The following is a 20,973-nucleotide window of genomic DNA, read 5'->3' on the forward strand; positions in this document are numbered from 1 at the left end:
GCCGGGGTCCGCGGGGCCGCTCAGCCGCCTGCGGGGCCGACGCGGATCGGCCGATGCGCCGCCGCGGCAGCCCTGGACCGAGTCCGAGTTGCTGGCGCTGGAGACCGTCCGGCCCGAGCACGTCCTGGGGCTGTGCCGGGTGACGGAGAGTAAGTGCGGGCCGGTCCCCGGGGCGGCGGGGGCTCTGCCGGCCGGGCCGCCGCGGCCGGGCCGCGCCTTCGGCGTGGGGAGGCTCAGGCGCGCTGGCCGGGGGGCGCCCGCCGGCAGCTCCCGTACAACTTCCAGAAAGTTTGGGGGCTTTTGTGTTGTTTGTGGGTTTTGATTTGTTTGAGGCTTTTTGTTTTTTTGGTTTTTTTGGTTTTTTTCCTCTGGGCTGTTGATCTCTGCTTTTCTGTCCCGATCGCATCCCATTCTTGCTCTGCTACCTGGCACTTCCCATGCCTTTGTTTCTCACATCCTTAATTTTGTCCTGTTTTCATGAAGCTTCTGCAAAACAACGAGCAGTACGTATCTTATCGGGCTGGGGCTAACAAAAAGGGAAATTCATTTGGTAAGTGGTCAGAGGTGTTTTGAAGCGTTACTATATTTTTTCTCTCTCTTCTAGATTATTTATGCAAACCTGAGGACAACATTTACAACATCGACTTTACCAGGTTTAAGATCCGGGACCTTGAAACTGGAACAGTACTATTTGAAATTGCGAAGCCATCTGCTTCAGGTACAGCATGCAAACGTTGCAGGGAGGATAGGGAGACTCAGAGAGCTGAGAGGTTGCAATGCACGACCCATGCAAACCGAGCAAAAGGGTCCTTTGGTATATGTCCTGATGACTACATTCTTCTCCTTTAGGCATAGGACTGAGTTTATCTATGCTGAGCAACTTGTGATAAAAATGTGATTATTGTTGGATGGGAGAGAACTATTGACTGGCAATCTTCCTTTTTTGGGCTGGTTATGATAGAGATTAGTTCATGTGCATTGGCAGTTGTGAGGGGGGATATGTGAGATTGAGGGGAGGGGTGGCTCCAGTTCTGGAGCCACCACAGCTGGGCCAGCTGTCATGGCAAGTCCTTTCTTTTACTTCATGCCAGTGTAAGTCTCAGACCAATTGCTAAATGCATTCATATTCAGTACCTAAGCAGTCGGCAGCTTGTCCTGATACACCCACTAGCCAGCATCACCTCAGGTGTACAGTAGGAGCAGAGTAACTCCAGGCTGGTGTGTTTTCTAGAGCACGCTGAGGAGGATGAAGATGACAGCAGTGAACTGGATGCAAGTGCAGGTCGCTTTGTTCGCTACCAGTTCACCCCAGCGTTTCTCCGTCTTCGGACTGTTGGTGCAACGTGAGTATGAGTTCATGGAAAGAAGGGAGAATTGGATGTTTACAAAGTGTTACTTGGCAGTTTATAACAAAACTGGGTTGAAGACTCGAGAGAGCCTATCGTAGACTACAAATATCAAACTCTCTGTAGAGGACTCTTGTGTAGCCTCATGCCCAAGGCTCTGTTCTTCCCAATGACTGTTTTTTTCCTGATTCTTCCATGCAGAGTGGAATTCACAGTAGGAGAAAAGCCAGTGTCAAACTTCCGAATGATTGAGAGGCATTACTTCCGAGATCGCTTGCTGAAGAACTTTGATTTTGATTTTGGTTTCTGCATCCCCAGTAGCAGGAACACATGTGAACACATTTATGAATTCCCTCAGCTCTCAGAAGACCTTAGTAAGTACCTCCTTTGCTGCAGTGAGTGGTGCTTTGTTTGTGTGTGCATCTGCTCATTCTCTCCCTCTGCTTGTGAAAGAAGTTGTGACTGGGATTGAGGGGACAGGAACAAACAGATACAGGTTCCCAGTTTAGCAATGTGTAATCTTCTCTGAATTAGAGATTTGTGCTGCAAAGTCTCCACCTTTGAAAATGAAAGCCTAAGACAACCTGTGCTAAGTCACAGGCTGCAAGAACTGATCAGAGTCACAGGGCTGACATGCCTGATGCCTCGTAGTGTGGCCCAGAAGAAAACAAAGCACCAAAGAAAGGGTTCCTTTTATAGCCACCCATCTGTTTTCTGCACTTGCTTGTTAGGGCTAGAGTATCCTGCTTTGGAACAGAACTGGTTCTTCCCTGAGGTCTGTTTTTAAGCCTGCTAAGATCTCTGCAAACACAGATTGCACAGGGTATGTTTGACCTCGGGGTGGATAGAGCAGAGGCACAGGGGCCCTTCTGGGGCTGCCTGGCTGTGGGGAAGGTTTGGGGTTTTCATCCCGCCTGTGTACGTGTGGGGAGCTCCTTCTGCTTACAGTTGGGATGATTGCTTGGCTCCATTCATGGCTCTGGCAGTTTCTAAGGTTATTTTGAGTAAGGTTACTTCATTCCCCCTCTGTTTGCTTTTACTGCACTTGTCCTGTGAATGGGAAGAAGGGAAAGGGCAGGGTGCAGCCTTTGAAGTAAGCTCAGAAGAGCAATTTGCTTCTCTTCCTGGGGTAGGGCAGAGCATCAGCCTAGTGAATCCAGTGGCAGAGTCCTTTTTATCCTGACTGTGGCTGGCTGTTGGAGGTAATGGAGCTTTCTCTTTCACAGTCCGGCTGATGGTTGAAAACCCGTACGAGACGCGCTCGGACAGCTTTTACTTTGTGGACAACAAGTTGATTATGCACAACAAGGCCGACTATGCTTACAATGGAGGACAGTAATCATTCTGTCTGCTGGATGCTGTGATGCCCTTAACCATTCCAGATATGCAGGAGTGGACTGGAGTTGCTGTCTCGTGCAACAAAGCTTCTTGCCAAACTTTTTCTCTGTGCATGAGGCTGAGGACATGAAGCAAAGACGACGGCTCCTCAAAGGAAATCTCCCTGCAACAACACCTCTCTATCTGAGACTCGGCGTTTCCTGCCTCTCCTTCTCTGTTCCTGGCTATCTTCTGATAACCTTGTTAGGTCAGTGATCAGAGGGACTCTTAGACAATTCTTGCTCTTAGTCTTTCTAGTTAGTTTGCACCTTTAGTGCTTCTGATGTTTCACCTCTTAGGTGAATATCCCTTTTCAACAGGTCAGGTTATTTGTGTTAAGCTGTTTCTTAGCAGGAAAATCTTAACCCCTTCAAGTAGCTAGCAGCTTGAAGAGCAGATCTTTTGTTCAGTTGCATAGATCATCTCTTCAGTGGCAGTGGTTTTGTTTGTGGCATTGCTGACATTGTTTTTTAGGGTGCATCGCAATATTCTCCAGTGGGAAAGAGACTAATTCAGCTTCTAAGCAGTGCAGGAATATTCCATCTGCCTCTGGGGGCCTGAGCTGCCCCTAAGAGCATTTAAGCTCTGTTTTGCCAGAGATTTCACTAGAGATAGAGATGGAGGGAAAAGGGCGTTGTCCTTCTGTTTGAGCTTTTGTGAGCAAACTGTTGAATTTTGGAGCTCAGGGGTCAACCTTAGAGCTGAAATTAATCTCACTATATTTACCATTTCTTCTTCTTCCCTTTGTAGGAATTTTTGGCCCTTGGTACAAAATGTATTGCTTTTTAGGTGGACAGTACATTGTCAGCCTGACTGGGGTGAAGGTGTCACTCTAGTGGGGCTTAGAGGAAAAAGGGAGAATATGGAAAATCACTTGAAAAATGAGTAGGAAGCAGAGCTTCCTAGGCTTCAGTCTGTATTTGTAAACCTGACTGATCTGTCAGAGTTGCTGTGAGCAGCACCAGCTCATTTTCTTTGTTGCAGTGGAGATATTAGTAGCTAAAAGCTTCCCAGGTCAGATCACTCAGTGTTATGGAGTGGGATCCTTGGAAAGTGAGAATGTACATGGTTCTCTTTTTCATTGTTCCCATCACTGCTCTGCCTGCTCAGCTGCTTATTTATGGTTTAGGAAGTCATGCTGCTGAGGTTGATACCACAGCTGTGTTTGGGATCTGGCAATGGGAGACAGCATCATGCAGTGGGAAGAGGAGGACCTGTGTCTTGCCAGTAGCTGTGCTGGGGAAAGCTCCCAACTGTGCAAAATCTCAGCTATTGGAACTTTTTTTGCCAGTTTTGCTGGCTCTCCAGACTGGTACTTTTCCTGTCCCCATGCTGGGCTGGTCAGTTGTGTCTCTTGTTAGAGGAATTAGGTTGTGTCTAGACTGGAGATCTTTCCTAATACTAGTTCCATTTGTTCTTGAGACTGTTAAAACCTAACTCTTCAATGGTTACCTGTTGTGCTAAGAGGGATTCAGCGTAGTTTGTGTTTTAGCAGGATTGAGTGGGGTGGACATCAGAGCCTAGAGCCTGTTAATGCAGACAGCAATAGGAAACCACAGCAATAGGAAACCACTGCCTTTACTGCCACATTAGTGAAAGTAACTTTGGCGTGGAACATCAGCTGGCATCAGAGTAAGGAGTGAGAGTGTGTGGGGTGGCAGCCATGAATGAATCTCCAGCTCTTAGGAAGATACTTAATTATGATTAACCACAACAAATGACCTGTTCTGGGTGGAGCATTAATCATAAGCAACCACAACAAATGTCTTGGGAATGTGGAGGGGCAAGGTCTGCCTGATGGAAAGATGAAGAACTATTCTGCCACCATCGATCCCCTCCAGCATCTCCACAGGCACTAATGCAATCTTGTTTGGGATCTTCAGGATTAGTTAAAGCTGCTGTTGAGGTGGACCCTGAGATGCCTCTTACAGTGAACACCTTCCACAGCCCTCATGCTGTGCCTCTGAGGTGGGAAGCATTTGCTTTGCTCTAAGTTACTCACCACAAAGCAGAACTGCCTGGAAGTGTGCTTTTCATCCTGAAGTGTTCAGAAATAGCATCTGAAGAGCCTACTCGTTATCCCCTGGCAAATTTTAGCATATTGAACTGAATTTTATATGTTGTATAAATCCAGGTGCCTTTAAACGTTACTTTTATCACACTTTCTACATGAAGCAACCTCTCGCTTTTCTTACGAGTGTGACGATTCCCATCTGTTTCTGTCGCTGTAAAGGTTCCTCAAAGGCGGATGGGCTCGTCCCCAGGGCGGGCGGGGGCGCGCACGGGCAGTGGGGGCGCGCACGGCGCGCGCGCGCCATCTAGCGGCTGCTGGCGGCGGGAGCGCGCTGCCGGCGTTGGGTCCCGCTAGGAAAAGGGAATTCCTGTCCTTGGCTGTCAGCGGAGACGAGGAAACGGCACCGAAGCGGTTGCTTTCACACTGGTGAATGTGTTCGCTATTCAGCAATAAAAGGGAGAAGTGGAGGAAAACCGGGAGACTCGCAGGCAGCAGTAGCGCCCTGCGGGTTTTAGCTGAGTTTGTTTGCTTTGCCAAATCAGAAGGTCTTTGCCCTAAAAGCATGCTGCAGGAAAAAGAAAGTCCCTATAAGAGGGCAACCCAGCACTGAAAAAGTTGATTGTAATCCAGAAAGTCAGGGATTTCCAAACTCCTGTCCCTACTTTAGTAGCTTGCTTAGGATTCCTTTTCTCTTAGGTACTTTCTATAAAGCCTCTTTTCTTTGTGGCAGGGATGATTTCTTTGGTAAACATGGTTTAGCAGACCAGCTTCCTTCTGGAGTGTGTGCTCTGGTGTTTTAATGATGGGTCAAAGCTACTCATGCCAGTGAGCTTGGAAGAAATTCCACTGGGATCACATCCTTGACAGGTGGATGGTCAGCTGTAACCTGGTGCTGCAGGCAAAGGAGATGCTTTCAGTGTCAGTTGGAGTTTGAGCAAGCAAAAAGGTATCAAAGACTACTTCTCTCAGGTTTTGTGCTGAGTTGGAAAAAGAAAAAAGTTGGGACCATACTGAGTTCAGCTTAAAACTTCAAAAAGAAAGGGACCAAACCCACAAGCTCATAGTATGTTTTTTCCAGTATTTGTCCTCTTATCACCAGGACCTCTTTTTCCCATTTTTGAAGCAAGGGCTTTGGATCCATGCCAGCAAACTTCCTGGAAAGCTATTTTCCTACCTTGAGTGTTGAATACATGCTGCACCTTGTGAAGGAAGGTCATCTCTTCTTGTATGGATTGGGTACTTCTGTCCTTGTCCTCTGTTTTTGGTAGGAAATGTCTTGTGTGTGTACTTGAGGACTCTCAATGTCTCATGTTGCAGAGGAGCAGCAGCCTCTTCTCTGGTGCTTGGGGATGCTTATTCATTATCTGAGGGTTCAGGAAGAATAAAACAAGTGTTTAGCGGTCAGAAGTGAAGGAGGAAGGTGGTGGTGAAGCAGTAAGGTCCAAATGTAGCAACTCTACTTCTCAGCTCTGTGTTTCATCACATCATCGTCAGCTGTTTCCCAGCCTTCTGCCCTGCTGTCCTGTGACATGGAGCTACCTTGTGCTACCCCAGAGCCTGGCTGGCTGTCGGCTGTGACTCGGACACAAGCACTGCCATCTCCTGTCCTTGCCGAGGACGAGGCTGAGTGATGGCAGCCTGGTGGAGTCAGCACCTCTTCCTCTTCAGCAGCAGGACAGTGAACACCAGCAGACGCCCTCTCCGCCTGCCTGGATCCCAGTGCTGTTACAGGACACATATTTATATTTCTCACAGCGTGGCCTTGGGGCTGCTGGCGCGTGGACTCCTCTGTGCTGTCCCCTTCGGACCCTGCTCCCGTGGCCGTGGCAACGCCGCGGGGCTGTCCTGGTGGCCGGGGTGTCCCCGCGGTGCCGCTGTGTTTGTACACCCGTGGTTTTGTCACCAGCAGTAGGAATAAAGGACCTTCCTTTCCTTTCCTTTCCTTTCGCGGCGCGTGCGCGCCGTGGCCCCGCGCTCCCTCAGGCGGCGCGATGGCGGCGGCGGCGATGGCGGCGGTCGTGTCCCGCTGCGGCGGAGCTCCCCGGGGTGAGGGCGGCGGAGCGGCTTCCCTCTGCTGGGGCTGCTCGGGGGGCTGCGGGGCACCCGGGAGGGGCGGGAAGGGGCCGCGGCCTGCGCGGGAGGTGGCGTCCCGGTGCCCTTCAGGGCCTGCCCGAGGCGAGTCCCCTCCGGCGCGGGAGTGGCGCCGCCCTTCAGCCGGGCCGCGGCTGAGGCCGCGGGAAGGTGTCCCGGCTCCGGGGATCCTCACGGGCCGGCTGCACCCCTGGCCCGGTGTGAAGGGCGGCGGCGGCGCTGAGTGCCCTCCCCGCTTCCAGCGCTGGCCCTGCGGTGCCGCCGGCTGCACACCGTGTACCAGAGCGCGGAGCTGCCCGAGACACACCAGATGCTGCGGCAGACGGTCCGGGACTTCGCAGAGAAGGAGCTGATGCCGCTGGCAGCGCAGCTGGACAAGGAGCACCGCTTCCCGGCCGAGCAGGTGGGTGCCAGGGTTGGGAAGGCACAGCCAGAGACCCTCCCTTCCCGGTGCCCTGGGGCAGGACCACTGGGGCTGAGGCAGAATGTACATCCAGCGCCGGTTTAGCAGAAAATTAAAGTTTAGACCAACTCGTTGCTCTGAATGTGAACGTTGTAATTCCCACAGGGCATTTTGAGCTCTTCACTTTTATTTGTGTTTCTCTGTATCTGACTTTAGTACCACTGAGTTTTTAGTTGTCTTACCGACTTATCTGTGGACTGTAATAAAAATTATAAAATTGCTTTTAAAAATTAATCAAATACTTTTGCAGACTACACATAATGGTTTATGGTGAGGAATCATAGATGGCATGAATGCATTTCAGATGGTGGAAAAAAACGATCAGGAGGTACATGCTGTTCATCCTCTGGGGCTGTGAATAAATTGAAATTGCAGCCAAACCAGTGATTTCTCATGTGCAAAGACACCAGTGTGCATATTAAGCAATGAAATACAAAGCTGCAGCAAAATAGATCCTGTTACATTAGCCAAGAGACTGCAGGCAAACACTGTCAGAGGCATGAGACTTTTGTCACATTCCTCTTTCTCTTAAGGTATAAGGATGGTAGCCAGGAAAGTCACACCCTAAAGAAGAAAATAACTTTACTCCTTACTGTTCTCATCTGAGAATTTTATATTTGATTCTGAGTCTTTTGAATTGAATGTGTAGGGGAAAATTCAAGATGCCAGCGAGTGTTTAATAAGATGAAGCAACATACATCGAATCAGTGGCTGTCTTGTTCATCTTCTGTATTTAATGTGGAGGATTGGTGTTTTGGGTGCCCACATAGGAGGGAAATTATGTATCTAAAAATTCTCCTTAGTTGCTCTAAAAGCAAGCAGAGGCTTATGGTTGCAAAGCAAGGGGTCTAGCTGGGAAACTTGGGGTGGATTGATTGCAATGTAACTAACAAAAAAATTCTTTGGGAAGCAAGATTTGGCTTTATTGGGAATGAAAAAAAAATCACCTTGCACCACTGTTTTCTGCAGTCATTCATTCTGTAAAATTCTTCCTTTGTGCAGTCCTAGGCTGAAGCTCAGCAGACTCAAAGGTAAAATTCTGATGATTTTTATCAGCTAGATTTCCATTTCTACTGACAGGAGACATGCAAGGGTAGAGCTTTGGTGGGAGGCTGAGGAAATGCTGGTGGAGTTCTGTCTCCGTATTTCACCTTCAGAAGGCTCCCTCCTTCCCAGTACTGAAGAAAGCTCTTTAAACAAGCAAGAGCCTAAACAACAGTGACTGTGTACAGCTCCTGCTGAAGTCACTGGGATCTGGGGACACTTACCAGTTTGTTCAGATTCCCATTTCACCAGGAGTTGCGTGCATCTTTTCCTCTGGGTGTGGCCCTCTCATGACATGTCGTGCTCTCCACGTGTCTGTATTTGCTGGCACGCTGGTGCTGCAGAGGATGGCAGCTGTCCATTCCCCGTGTGCAGGTGAAGAAGATGGGTGGCTTGGGGCTGCTGGCTATGGACGTGCCAGAGAAGTACAAAGGAGCAGGCCTCGACTACCTGGCCTATTCCATCGCCGTGGAGGAGATCAGCAGGGGCTGCGCGTCCACGGGCGTCATCGTCAGCGTCAATAACGTGAGTGTGAGGGGCAGGCGTGGCACAGGGGTGTTTGGGAGAAGTGGATCTGTTCCTGGGCTGGGTTCTCTGGTGTGTTGGAGAGCACATTAGAGAGCTACTCGATTGGTTGTACCTTCAAGAGGCACTAACAGCACGAAATTCTTAAAGTCCCTGTATTTAGGGCCAATACTCAAGTTTGGCTCTGAAGAGCAGAAGCACCAGTGGATTGCTCCCTTCACCAATGGAGAGAAAATTGGATGTTTTGCCCTCAGTGAACCAGGTGATGTGACTGTTACCATCCCTGTTGCAAAGAATGTGGTGTAGCTTCTTTCCTTGGTCAGGTCTGGGATGGGCTTTAGGTCTTTGAAACTGGAACAGTTTGTAGGAGGATGGTTTATAGCAGTTCTGTGTGAATGGAGTCTCAGTAACCAAGGCATGAACTGCCATCCTATGGTCCCTGCTGAAAATACCCATTCCACGTGAGCAGAGCTCTGCAAGACATCTTACACACATGGGCCTTTCCATGTTCTGTGGGAGGGACGGTGGTGACACTGCCACAGTTCAAGAGGTGCCATGAGCTGATGGGGTGTAGGTGGGGGGTGGTTCACCCCCAGAGTGTCACTGATCACCTGAGGCTTGTTTGCTGCTGCTTTGCTCAGGAAACGGCAGCGACGCCGGTGCAGCCTCCACTGTGGCGCGCCTGGATGGGGACGAGTGGGTGCTGAACGGTACCAAGGCCTGGATCACCAACGCCTGGGACGCCTCGGCCACCGTGGTGTTTGCTACTACGGATAAATCCCTGAAGCACAAGGTGTGGTAGTTTGCATCAGTCAGGGAAGAGGGGTGGGAGTGAAGGAGTTTTGGTGAAGCACTTTGCCACAGCAGGGACTCTTGTTTTTAGAGCCGTGCAGGCATTGACCAGAGGAGTGGCTGATGTGCGTTGGTTTTGTTCTGTCTCAGCTCTCCTCTCCCTCCTCCTGGTTACCTGGACGTGTGGCTTTTATGTAAAATGGAGGGAACCTGTTGACAGCCAAGGAAGTGGGAAGGTAAAAAGACACCATTGCTAAGAGCTTGGGTCTTGTTGCAGGGCATTAGTGCATTCCTGGTTCCCATGCCAACAGCTGGGCTGTCACTGGGGAAGAAAGAAGACAAACTGGGAATCCGAGCCTCTTCCACTGCTAACCTGATATTTGAGGACTGCCGGATACCCAAGGGCAACCTCCTGGGGCAGCCAGGAATGGGCTTCAAAATCGCCATGGTAAGAGAGGGATGGGGTGCAGCTGTGGGGGTGCACAGCTCTAGCTCCCAAGCTTACAGTTTTGTAAACCGTTTCCAGAGGCAGTCACTTCAGTGAGGACTGCTTTCATAAGCTGTTCTGTGTCGTGTTAAACTGCTGACCCTTCTTGCCAGCATGGGAGGAATCATTCCTAGAGCTTGATGAATGTTTAATTTACAGAGATCTTTGATATCACTTTTATTGTGGCAATTCTCAGCTGGAGCGGTGTTGATACCACTGAGGTGCTGTGTCAACAGGGGCAGTATATTTCAATTTTTCTTCTTTCCCAATCCTCTGTTCCAGTTGTACCCATAGATAAAGGGAAAACATGGCATTTCCCCATGTGAGTACTGTGGCAGAGGAAAGTTGTCCTGGAGGTCCGTGACAACTTCTGCAGAGTGTCTAAAGGTGAATGACAGCTGAGTTATGGTATGCGTGTGACTTCTGAGGAGGAGCAAGGCAGCTGGGAACAGCTTTGTTTCCTGCAGTGAAGCACTGTCCTTTGAGAGTGGTCACTGCTCCCTCTGGAGGGGCAAAACACCCTTTGTTGGCCTGACATTTTAGGTTGAGCTCCCTGGATCAGAGCCCATTCCATTATGTCCAGAACTAATAGTGGTTGGTGACTGACAGGTTCTTTTAAAGACCTTCAGCCTAGGGTTGAGAAGATAAAGCCTTTTCTCCCTGTGCTGCAATTTCTTCCTTTTGCACAGAGGGGCAGAGTAGGTGTTTGAGTTAAGTTGGGTAATTGACTGGGTTCACTAATGAGTTTGAAAAACGCTTTCTTTCCCATGTGTGTCCAAAAGATGAGGGTAAAAAAGGAAAACTGACCAGATTTCCAAAGTAAAATCAGGTGCAGAGTGCATTTGGTCTGCCTGAGGAGTTCTTTCCAGCCCCTTCCAGAGCAGATCCTTGTGCTGCTTCCCTTATTTTGCTCCCTCTGTTTTTCGCCCAGCTAATAAGCAATCCTTCTCATTTCTCCTTCTGCTGTTGAACTCCTGCCTTCTCTCTGCAGCAGCAGTGCTTGTTACAGCTCTCTATTCCTGCATAACTGGGAACATTGTGAATCAAGGAGGTCTCTGAACAGAATATTTTAAAGCTACAGCAGCTTTCCAGCAACATCAGAAATGTGTGTGTACTATTCTTGCTCAAGTATGACTTGACTTACATGTATTTCATGTCTTCCTCAGCAAACTCTGGATGGAGGAAGGATTGGTATTGCCTCACAGGCACTTGGAATAGCACAGGCAGCTCTGGACTGTGCTGTGGATTATGCTGAGAAGAGAATGGCCTTTGGGTCACCCATCACAAAGCTCCAGGCAGTGCAGGTATGAGCAGGGCACACAGGCTGCTGGGGCTGGTGGAAAGGCTGTGTGGGTGTGGTATCAGGCACACAGTGCACTTTGTACTGTCTGGGATAAACAGGGTGATAATTCTGTTTTCAAATGCTGTTAAAACTAATTGTTGGGACAGAGGCTCCTTTTCCTTAGACAGCCCCAAGGGTGGAAGAACTCAGCTGGCCGCTTGTGCAGGCAGAGGCCCTGGACCAAAGGCATTCTTTGTTGTTGTAGTTCAAGCTGGCAGACATGGCTGTGGCCTTGGAGGGTGCACGCCTGCTGACCTGGAGAGCTGCTATGCTGAAGGACAATGGAAAGCCCTTCACTAAGGTATTTCCAGCCCTGCTTTTGTCCAGCAGCCACAGCACAAAGCCGGGGAGCCCCACTCCACAGAGCGTTGCTGTGCTCAGCGCCTGCCCAGCCAGCGCTGCTGGGGCGTAACCCCGAGCAGGTCCTGGGCCTGCTGCCCACCCTTGGGCAGCCCCCTGAGCTCAGCGCTGGTCGTAGCCAAGGGGAGAGGGGTGGCTGCTCTCAGCTGGCACCATCATCAGGCCTGTGTCTGCACAGCTGCTCTGTGAGTGTTCAGGCTCCTTGTGCAGGTGAGGAGTTCCTTTTCGTACAGCTGCACTCTCAGTGATGTTTTCCTTCCCCAAAGGAAGCGGCAATGGCCAAACTGGCTGCATCAGAAGCTGCAACGTCCATTGCTCATCAGGTAACTGTCAATTGAGAATTGTGACATGTTATGTGGGAAGGGACTTTGGATGTCTCACAAGTGCTTTGGGAAGGTGGGATGGAATTTACTAATTGATATTTGAAACACACCAACCAAAGCAAGCAACCCACCCTATGGCTGAAGCCGTTTAGCACAACCATCTCCACAGGTTGTGGGGAAATAGGAGGAGGGCAGGGGTTTGTACTGGCCTGTGGCAGCTGTATTATTGAAGTGGCCTGTGCCTGCTGCTGTCCAGGGCAGTGGCAGTTTTAAGGAGCAGCAGCAAAATGTGGGAGAGAGCATGGGGCCACTAGTCATCACCACTGCACCTGGATGAGATCCTCTGTTCCTTGGTTTAGTGTCCCCTGTCTTTCATAAAAGCATCAATATGAATATTATTCATAAATATAATATGGATCACTAACAGATACCTGTGAAGCAATTAACTGCCCATCTGGAATATCCACATCATTCTTACCCAGATCAATCCTGTGTATTCCTACGATCATAAATGAGCTGCAGTCATCCCCATGTGTCCCACCCTCCCCATTATGCTTGCAGTGGGCTCAGTTCCTCTTAAAATGGCTGTTTGTGTGCGTGTGCATTCTGTAGAAAACAGATTTCGTGACCCTACTTTCTTTGTAAGCTGCTGCCTTTGTTTCAGGCTATCCAGATCCTGGGGGGGATGGGCTACGTGACAGAGATGCCAGCGGAACGGCACTACCGCGACGCTCGGATCACCGAGATCTACGAGGGGACCAGCGAGATCCAGCGGCTGGTGATTGCAGGCCAGCTGCTGAAGGCCTACCGAGGCTGAGGAAGCTGCCTGGAGCAGCACACTGCCCCAGGTGCAGCGTAATGGTGCACAGTGATGGAGTTTGACCCTCTTGAATGAGGCTATTGATGGAGGTTTTCCTCATCAATGAGTAACTGATCCCCCTCTAGTTGAAATGTGCTGATTCTTTGGACAAAGTATGGCGCACTGAGGTTTGTAAGTTATGGCTGTGAGTGCAGGAGGGAGGAGGCAACCTGCTCACAGGGCAGCCTGGGGCTTTTGCCAAATGGGACTGTTGGAATGGCTTGGTTGTGGCAAAATGACAGCACTTGCCAGCCACTGTGTGTTCTGCTAAATTTGTCACTACATGGCACTGGATAACCAGTGCCGGAGTTAGAGATGCTGAGAGCTGTGACCCTGTGCCCTGCTCCAGCCTGCTGGTCACGTGCCTCTGCAGATCAGTGTTCAGTGCAGTTCAGGTGAGGGATGCAGCTCTGTGTGAGCTCCTACTGGGACAGCCCGGGCTGAGGTAATCCCTGCAGGAGGGCCCTTCTCACTTCCAGCAGGAGAGGAGCCAGACATGAGGACACGCAGGGACAACCCACACACAGAGGAATAGCTGAGCAGAGACTGTAGTTGCTGTCTGCATAGACTTGAAAATGCAAAGAATTCCTCGATCTGGGCCAGCAGGGCCCAGCACCTGCTCACTCAGCTGCTCTGGGCTGTAGGGACAGAAGCAAAGGACAGCTAAGCTGCAGTGCCTAGGATTGCTTTGTAAAAAAAACAAAACAAACAAAAAACCCGCTCTGCTCCCAAATCTGCTTCTACAATATCAGCAGGAAAGGAAGTGCCTGATAGGGCAGTAACAGCTTTTAATCTTGACATGTTTTGGGCAACAAGGAAATGAAGAGATGACACACAAACCTCACCAGGAAGCTTTAGCAGTAGTACATCCTCAATCAGTGATCATTGGCAAGACATTAACTTTAGGAGCATCAACAGCCAAAGGAAAAGCTCTAAACTCAGGAGAAGAGGGAGAGGATTAAGTCTAGAGCCTGTATGGTCCGGTCCGCCTCCTTGTCCAGACAAGTACACTAGAGGGAAATGGTTATTTTCCTGTGGTGCCATTTATTTAGACTTGTGTGCAGAGAAGAAGAGCAGGATTCTGTTACACCAGAGAGCAGAGAAGACAAATAAAACCTGATTTTAAAGGACCATCACTCCCTCACCTTTTTTTTTCAATGCAGATGTGAATTAATTTAGATTAATTTCTTCCAGTCCTAGGATGCAGGAGCAGAAACCAGTAGGGCCTGCATGCACCAGTGAGACCAGTTCCCAGTGATGTCAGTCATCCCTGTGCAGGGCGCTGGAGGGCAACAGCGTGTTGGGGCAAGGGCCTCCAGTGCTCAGTTTCTCCTTGTTCTACTGTGCATAAGGATTGACAGAACTTGCCAGGTAGTGCATTCCTACTGGAAAATCATTCCAATGATCTTGAATGTGCTGTAAATTATGGAGGGCTTCTCTGGATGAAGGCTGATTTCAGCCTGTATCACCTCTTTGATTGCTGCAGGCTCACTTCAATGATGGTAGCTGAAGATGGGGGATACTATTTTACACTAATTTCTCCTTGCAGCCACTCAGGTAGAACAGGAGCTGCAGGGATGTGAGGACTTCAGCAATGCAGAGTTCCTGTTACGCTGCACTCCAGATGAATCCCCAGTGAGCCAGCACAGTCAGTCACACTTCTGCCAGCCCATTTCCCCTCTCATCCAGGTGCTTCTCTTAGATCTGCTGTGCTGTCAGTGCTTGCTGAGTGCCCCTCTTCACCCTCAGCCTCCCTCAGTACCAGCTCTTATTTGCTGCAGCTTCTCTCCAGAGCAGAATGAAACCATCCCTGTTACTCACTGTGCTGGCTGTGACCACCTCAGCTGATGGAGGACAGAGAACCTACAACCTCGAGGTAGCAAAAAAAAAAAAAAAAAAGCTTGGAAAAGCTTTTGAACAAAAGCTTTCTGAAAGTTTTGCCTTGCTGCCGCAGGTTCAGTCAGAGAGCTCAGCGCCCTGTGACACTGCACTGCTTTGGGGGTACAACAGCATGGGCACACACAAAGGCCCAGAGCTCCCAGAGCAAAGCAATAGCTTTGCTCAGAGCAAGATACTTCAAGCTTACTCCTCACTGCTGGCTGAGAGATCTTTGTGTGATGAGTGTGTCTGCTCCTCAGGACTGTTTGCAGAGGAACTGCTGAAAGGGCAAAACACAAACAAGTTTTGCAGCATTAAATCAGCAGCTCTTACCAAGCAACCCTCAGAGAGCACAAACCCAGGTGTGGGCAGGGCCAGGCTCTCCATGGAGAAAAGGGTCTGTTCACATGTGAAGCTCCAACTTCCTCTCAATTGACAAACTCAGCCAACATTGCAAAGCTGGGGCACAGAGATGGGAAAATCAGGTTACACATAAATTAGAAACAAGTGGAGAAGGAGGTAAGTCACTTCTCAAGAACAAAAGCTACACCTCTCAAGGACTTTGTGGGTTTGCCCCACAATGCTCTAAGAGTACCTGAAACTGGTTATGAGGCATGAAGCAGGTGGAGCCTGAACTAGAAACCTATTTTAGAAAATAAAGTTACAGTAACCAGGAGTTACTTCCTGCCACACCCTAGACCTGATAGCTTTTGTATCATGTAGCTCAGACTCTTCCTTGTGAGTTCCCTACAGACTAAAGGGAGATGAGCTGTTCTGAAAACAGGAAAAAAATATTCTGATTTTAAATTAGATCTTTGTTACACCTAAGTTGAGATCCCTCACTATCAACACAGACCAGGCAACAGCCACACACTCAGGTTATGTTGGAATTTGGAAAAAGATGGAAAACAGTATATTTGAAAGACATCCTGAAGTAAAAAAGCAAAGTGCCTGGAAGAATAATAGAATGAAGACATGGAATAGTGGTAAGAAAATGTGACAGTGCTGTAACTTGAATGAAAAAACTAATTTCAAATTCAAACTGGGGAACCAGACCTGTCAGCAGATTTGTACACTACAGTTCTGGTCTGTCCTGACAACTGAGCTGTAAGCATGCCTAGTCTATCACTTTTTTTGCCAGCATTTTACCTCTTGCAAGAAGGTTTATATTAGTCAATTATTAAAACAGTTACTTTTGACAACTTTCCAGAAGAAGGGGCAGGAGGTTGAGCAATCTCACTGCAGGACTTTGTGTCTAGTTTATTAAGGAGTTCAACAAAGAAGGCATCAGCAACTGTACCAGACTCAGTGGAGACAGGAACCCAGGTCCTGCACAGTCTCCCAACATCCAGAGGACCCAAAGCACCCTGTACAGCTTGATCCTCAACCAGAAGAGACACATCAGACTGGAAGGACAAGGACCAAAGGTCCATCTGTGCAGGGAGGGCCCACAGCTGAGCAGCCAGGTAGGATCCATTTCTAATGCCCCTGAATGGTTTGAAGAGGGAGAGCTGTAGGACAAAGCTTTGCAGCTTTAACTTAAAGCTCTGGGAAAGCACTTTTTCTTAGTACACTTAAACTTCAGTGAACCTCTGCCAAGCACCAAAATCCTTTTCCTGCTGGCTGAAGGGGCAGCAAACCCCTTCCAGTGCAGTGGGTGCTCAGCTGGGCAGGGCCCCAGCACAATGAGAGGGGCACACACAGAGGGCTCAGTAAGGGCTCACGTGGGTCTCGGTGCAAAGGGCACAGAGTGCAGGGAGGCAAGACAGCTTAACAAGGAAGGCCAGGCTTTTTGGGGAAAGCTAAATTAATTCTCATCAAGTGTTTATCAATTACCACTTCCAAAACTTTCTCCAGAATGCTTCTCTAAGTGTAGAAATTGTTCATAAAGACACTTAGCAGGCAGGGCCTAAAAATGCTGCTGCAAAACAGCGAAAGACCTCCTATTTTAATTCCAGAGGAATTCCAAAGAAATAATTCCAAAGGAGGGAACTGCTGTGAAGCTGATGGTGCCTGAGCTGTGCACTATTGTCAGGTAGGTGCAAAGGCTGGGCAGATAAAGCTGCAGTGAAGTGGATCTGAATTTGTTATTCCACTGCTTGGAACCTCTAAGCAAAACAAAAGCCACCAAAAAAGCCTTTTGTATTTGAATACCTGCCTCAGTATTTTATTCACCTCATGTTTGAGGTATAGTTCAAAACTGATGCCTTTCTACTGTCCCCAGCAAGTCTGGCACCTAACACCTGACATGAACAGAAAAAGCAGATTCTGAATGAAGAACTATTAATTTCATTAAAAAGTGACAGTTACCTGAGGATGAGCACTGCAGGCACATGGCAGAGGGAATGCTTTCAGCTAAGGGAAAGAAAAGAACTCTGGTTCTGGGGGAGTGTGTGAGAAAGTCCCAACGTCCCCCCTGCCACACCCACCCACATCTGCTAAATGCCAGTGCCCCTGCCCCCCAGCAAAGGCTGAGCTGTGTCTTACTGTTTATCCTGGGACATTCCAGCTGTCTTGGAGATGCATCCCAGCCAGCTCAGAGGCATCAGGCCCTCTGCCACCAGTGCCAGACCTGCTTGAGAACAGAGGAAGGGGTCAAGTAATGACATTAGCAATACAGCACACACGTGGCTGGACAAAATTTCCTGCCGTGCCCCCTGTGCTCTTGTACCACCCGACAGTGCCGAGAGCTTCAGGTGTTTGATCAACTCCTCCCTTACCTGGAACAAAAGCGGTGCCAAAGTCACCTCGCTGCTGTCAGTCAGTCTCCAACATTCCTCCTCCTCCCATGCCACTAACACTGCCAGCACCTGCCAACTAACAAGAGCTGTGAGCTCTCAGGAGAGCTCCCCAGACCTCGCCTGGCACAGTACTCGAAAGGAAAAAAGTTTAGTTACCTAGGAAAACCTTTCAGTCAATAAAATAACAGCTGGAATTACTGGTTTTAAGAAAGAAAGAACAAAATCCACATTTTAACAGACTACAGGTAGAAAGCAGTCAACACACAAATTCCAACCAGTCACAACAGTAAAGGACAGTTTTTCTTTTTTCTTTTTTTTTTCTTTGAGGGGCAGGGGCATGGAAAAATACAGCACACTAATGAAACAAAATGCAAAAAATACAAAAAAATAGAAAATAGAAAAAATGTATTTACAAGTGATACATTACTATGATCAGAAAGCACAAAGACAATTGCTGCTATAATACATGCACTGGTTAAGAAGGAACCACTAAAAACCTGCAAGGGAGCTGTTTGTAAAAAAAAAAATCAAAGGAGGAAAAAAAAAAAAAAGACACCCCCACCTCCTCCCCCCTCAGACACACAGGGCTGGGTTTGAACTTTTTTCTTCCCTAGTTTGCTACATTGATCAAATCAAGTATCCCCTAAAGTCCATGGGACAACCAGTACAAATACTACACTTGGTTTTAAACTGCAGGTTCAGTTGTAGGAGGGGGGAAAAACAGCAGCTCATTGTAGATCCATATACATAAAGCCAGAGTAACTGCGCTACATGCTAAAAATTACAGCAAGCCCCTGTCTGCTACACAGCATGATCTTAGCAGGTTTTCCTTTTTATTTATTCATATATATATCTATATGTGTGTATATATATATGTATAAAAATCGTGCCCTTTTTCACTGCAATATGACATCTGGGTGGAAATGTAACTTGTTACAACAAATTTTATATGTATACTGCAAGAAGTCACTCAATGTCTGTGGATTTAATAAGTAACCTCACACCACAGGAAATATTTAATAAATCAAAAAACCCAATATTGTGACAGAAGACCTTCTGTCTCAGTTCTTTTCAAAACCGAAGTCCTGCAGGAAACTGGTCCCAATGTCCACGAGGGGTTCTCTGAAGAAGCCTCAGTTTGTTTAACTGTTTTTGCGTTTAGTGTTCAAGTTTTTGAACGACTTCAAGCCGTTTTTAGTTTCAAGTCTGTCTCTTCCTCTCTCACAAAGGCAATAGTCTGGTACTAATCCGTCCGAGTGAGGAAAAGAGGAAAGTGGCTGCAGTTGCACAAAGGGTCCCCAATTCCACATCTGCAGGGAGATACGGAGTCACATGGAGCTCTGGGATTTCAGCTTTTTCTTTCCCTCCTTTAATACAAAGTCCTTTCATACGTGTCCCATCGCTGGTACCTTCCCAAGTACCAGCCAGTCCAGCTTTAGGAGACAACAAAGCCACAAGGTAAAGTGAAAAGGACCAAGGCAGAAGTTCAGGTCACTTCCTGTCCGTTCCATCATACTTCCAGGAAACGGGAGCTGCTGGACTTGGAGTGGAAAGGCTCAGACCACATGCGACGTAGATCGCCCTAGGCAGGAAACAGCACAAGCACAATGCTCAACTCTGCTTACAATTCACATTTTAAAACGCACACAGAACTGGAAACACATCTTAGAGCAAATCTCTTCTTCACCTGTTTTACAAATTACAATGAAGACAGTAAAAATAAATCCTTTCCCTGTCAGGCCAGAATATCACTTTTAGAGCAGATATACCCAAAATAGGTTTCTGATGGGAAGGAAACAATTACTCAGGTTGAAATTCCTGCCCTTTCTTACGTTCTGCTCTGCAGAGTGCTAGATGTGTGCTTCGACAACAGCCCTGGGAGGGAAGGGCAAATTTTACAATTTCTGTTCAGAACAGGTGACTGGGAAAAGGCAAGCAAGGTTCTGCCTCTCCAATCAAAGTTCAAACTTTGTGCATGTGGTATTTAATGACCAACAGGACAAGAACAAATTCACGTATTCAATTAAAACAGAATTTAATATTTCAGAATTTATTCAGATTAGAACTACTGGTACTTTATGTGCATTAATGATCTTTTATTTCAGGAACTCATCTCTCAGTTGCTCATTCCTCTGAAATGAAGACTGACCCGACAGCAGTGGTTGCTCTGTGCTGGGCCAGGTCTGCCAGGGACACACATCATCCCCCTGAGAGCTGCTGCCCAGTGCAAGGACACTGACCCTGCTGCCCACGTGTTCTCCCCTCTTACCTTTAAATAGGCCATGGTGAGGAGTGGCAATAAAGTGAATGGTACCAAATAGAGCAGGGCAGGCTGGGCTGCCCGGTGAATACGAGAAGCTACTGTTGCAGTTAATAAACCTGCAAGAGAAAAAGTCACTATGATATCTTCAGGTTGCAGGTGGATGTTCTCAGCATTTCATCCACTGAGGCTTCCTTCACCCCCATTCTGAGAGACAGGTGAGGAAATGTTACTTCGCTGTGCTTTGCTTTCCCTGAATGCAGTTTAAACAAACAAAAGAGTGAAAAATTATTCTGTTTTAGTGTTAGGCTGTGTTGAGCCACTTGGTCCAGTTTTGAATCTCAGATCAAGCCAAGAATAATTCAGACAAAATACAACAAAATGTGAAGGGGGGAAGCTGATTGTATTGCACTGAAATGATGCTCTTGAGACTGTTGGTCTGTGGCCCCTGGCCTGAGCAGCTGGGGCTCAGAGGAAGGGCTGTACCCATCAGGAATGACTTTCCTGGACACTTGCCAGAAGGGAATGTAGGGGGGGAAATCGAGGTGTGGGGGAAGGAAGGCTATTGGTAGGAAGTGATCTCTCCTTTTCAGCCTCAGAAGGGCCGTGGGAGGTCAGGATATGCACATGCATGCCCTGACTGGAGGGAAAAGCCTATTTTATATTAGGCAGGAAAGGGCTGGCTACAGCAAATTATAAACAGCATTCCAGTTGTACCTATTGATGATTTTCTCTGTGTACTATGTCAGGATCAGAATACAAAAATGCAGGAATTGCCTAGTTGAATTGCTTAAATTTGCTATGTACTATGCACAGCATAATTCATCTGGAAACTTCCATATTTTTCCCATCACTCAGGGATTAGCTACAATGCTTTTTATGCCAGTGAAGCAAAATGCAAGTGCTAACAAAAGCACACTGATATTGTCTTTCATCCTCTAAATACAACAACTACAAAAAATCCCTTGAAGACTATAGAAGGGCTTTTCTCCCTAGACCATGCCAATAAATGCAAAGAGAGGAGGATTAAAAAGAACATAACCAAGCATCCTCTCAAAGCCTCTTTACACT

General features: G+C 48.1%; 3 protein-coding genes across 5 annotated transcripts in view; 2 read left to right on the plus strand and 1 right to left on the minus strand.

Moving 5' to 3' along the window:
• The window catches only part of UNC119B (unc-119 lipid binding chaperone B), a 6,733-nt gene extending 59 nt beyond the window's left edge, over positions 1-6,674 (plus strand). The window contains exons 1-5 of the mRNA XM_041420550.1: positions 1-149; positions 605-718; positions 1,232-1,343; positions 1,548-1,720; positions 2,573-6,674. The exon at positions 1-149 is cut by the window's left edge and continues 59 nt beyond it. Of these exons, the coding sequence (XP_041276484.1) occupies positions 1-149; positions 605-718; positions 1,232-1,343; positions 1,548-1,720; positions 2,573-2,685 (661 nt within the window). The 3' untranslated portion in view covers positions 2,686-6,674. The remainder of the gene's footprint in view (positions 150-604; positions 719-1,231; positions 1,344-1,547; positions 1,721-2,572) is intronic.
• Positions 6,675-6,690: 16 nt separating this feature from the next.
• Positions 6,691-14,153, plus strand: ACADS (acyl-CoA dehydrogenase short chain). Its single transcript, XM_041420551.1, has 10 exons — positions 6,691-6,783; positions 7,071-7,231; positions 8,711-8,860; positions 9,011-9,122; positions 9,502-9,653; positions 9,930-10,100; positions 11,306-11,443; positions 11,687-11,782; positions 12,108-12,164; positions 12,829-14,153. The coding sequence occupies exons 1-10, from the start codon at positions 6,729-6,731 to the stop codon at positions 12,979-12,981; spliced, it is 1,245 nt and encodes a 414-aa protein (XP_041276485.1). The 5' UTR covers positions 6,691-6,728; the 3' UTR covers positions 12,982-14,153.
• A 3,877-nt stretch (positions 14,154-18,030) lies between these two features.
• Positions 18,031-20,973, minus strand: part of SPPL3 (signal peptide peptidase like 3) — a 56,557-nt gene continuing 53,614 nt past the window's right edge. For all 3 annotated transcript variants that reach the window (XM_041420553.1, XM_041420552.1, XM_041420555.1), the window contains exons 10-11: positions 19,912-20,021; positions 18,031-19,224 (exon numbers count right to left, since the gene is read on the minus strand). In XM_041420553.1, the coding sequence (XP_041276487.1) occupies positions 19,153-19,224; positions 19,912-20,021 (182 nt within the window). In that variant the 3' untranslated portion in view covers positions 18,031-19,152. The remainder of the gene's footprint in view (positions 19,225-19,911; positions 20,022-20,973) is intronic.

Source organism: Onychostruthus taczanowskii, unplaced genomic scaffold (assembly GCF_017590055.1).
Source record: "Onychostruthus taczanowskii isolate IOZ18803 unplaced genomic scaffold, ASM1759005v1 scaffold64, whole genome shotgun sequence".
In the NCBI taxonomy this organism is placed as follows: Eukaryota; Metazoa; Chordata; class Aves; order Passeriformes; family Passeridae; genus Onychostruthus; species Onychostruthus taczanowskii.

Coding starts and splice junctions, on each gene's coding strand:
- ACADS (XM_041420551.1), top strand. CDS start 6,729: ATGGCGGCGGCGGCGATGGCGGCGGTCGTGTCCCGCTGCGGCGGAGCT. Junction 8,861..9,010: donor TCATCGTCAGCGTCAATAAC/GTGAGTGTGAGG, acceptor AAATTCTTAAAG/TCCCTGTATTTAGGGCCAAT. Junction 11,444..11,686: donor CAAAGCTCCAGGCAGTGCAG/GTATGAGCAGGG, acceptor TTGTTGTTGTAG/TTCAAGCTGGCAGACATGGC.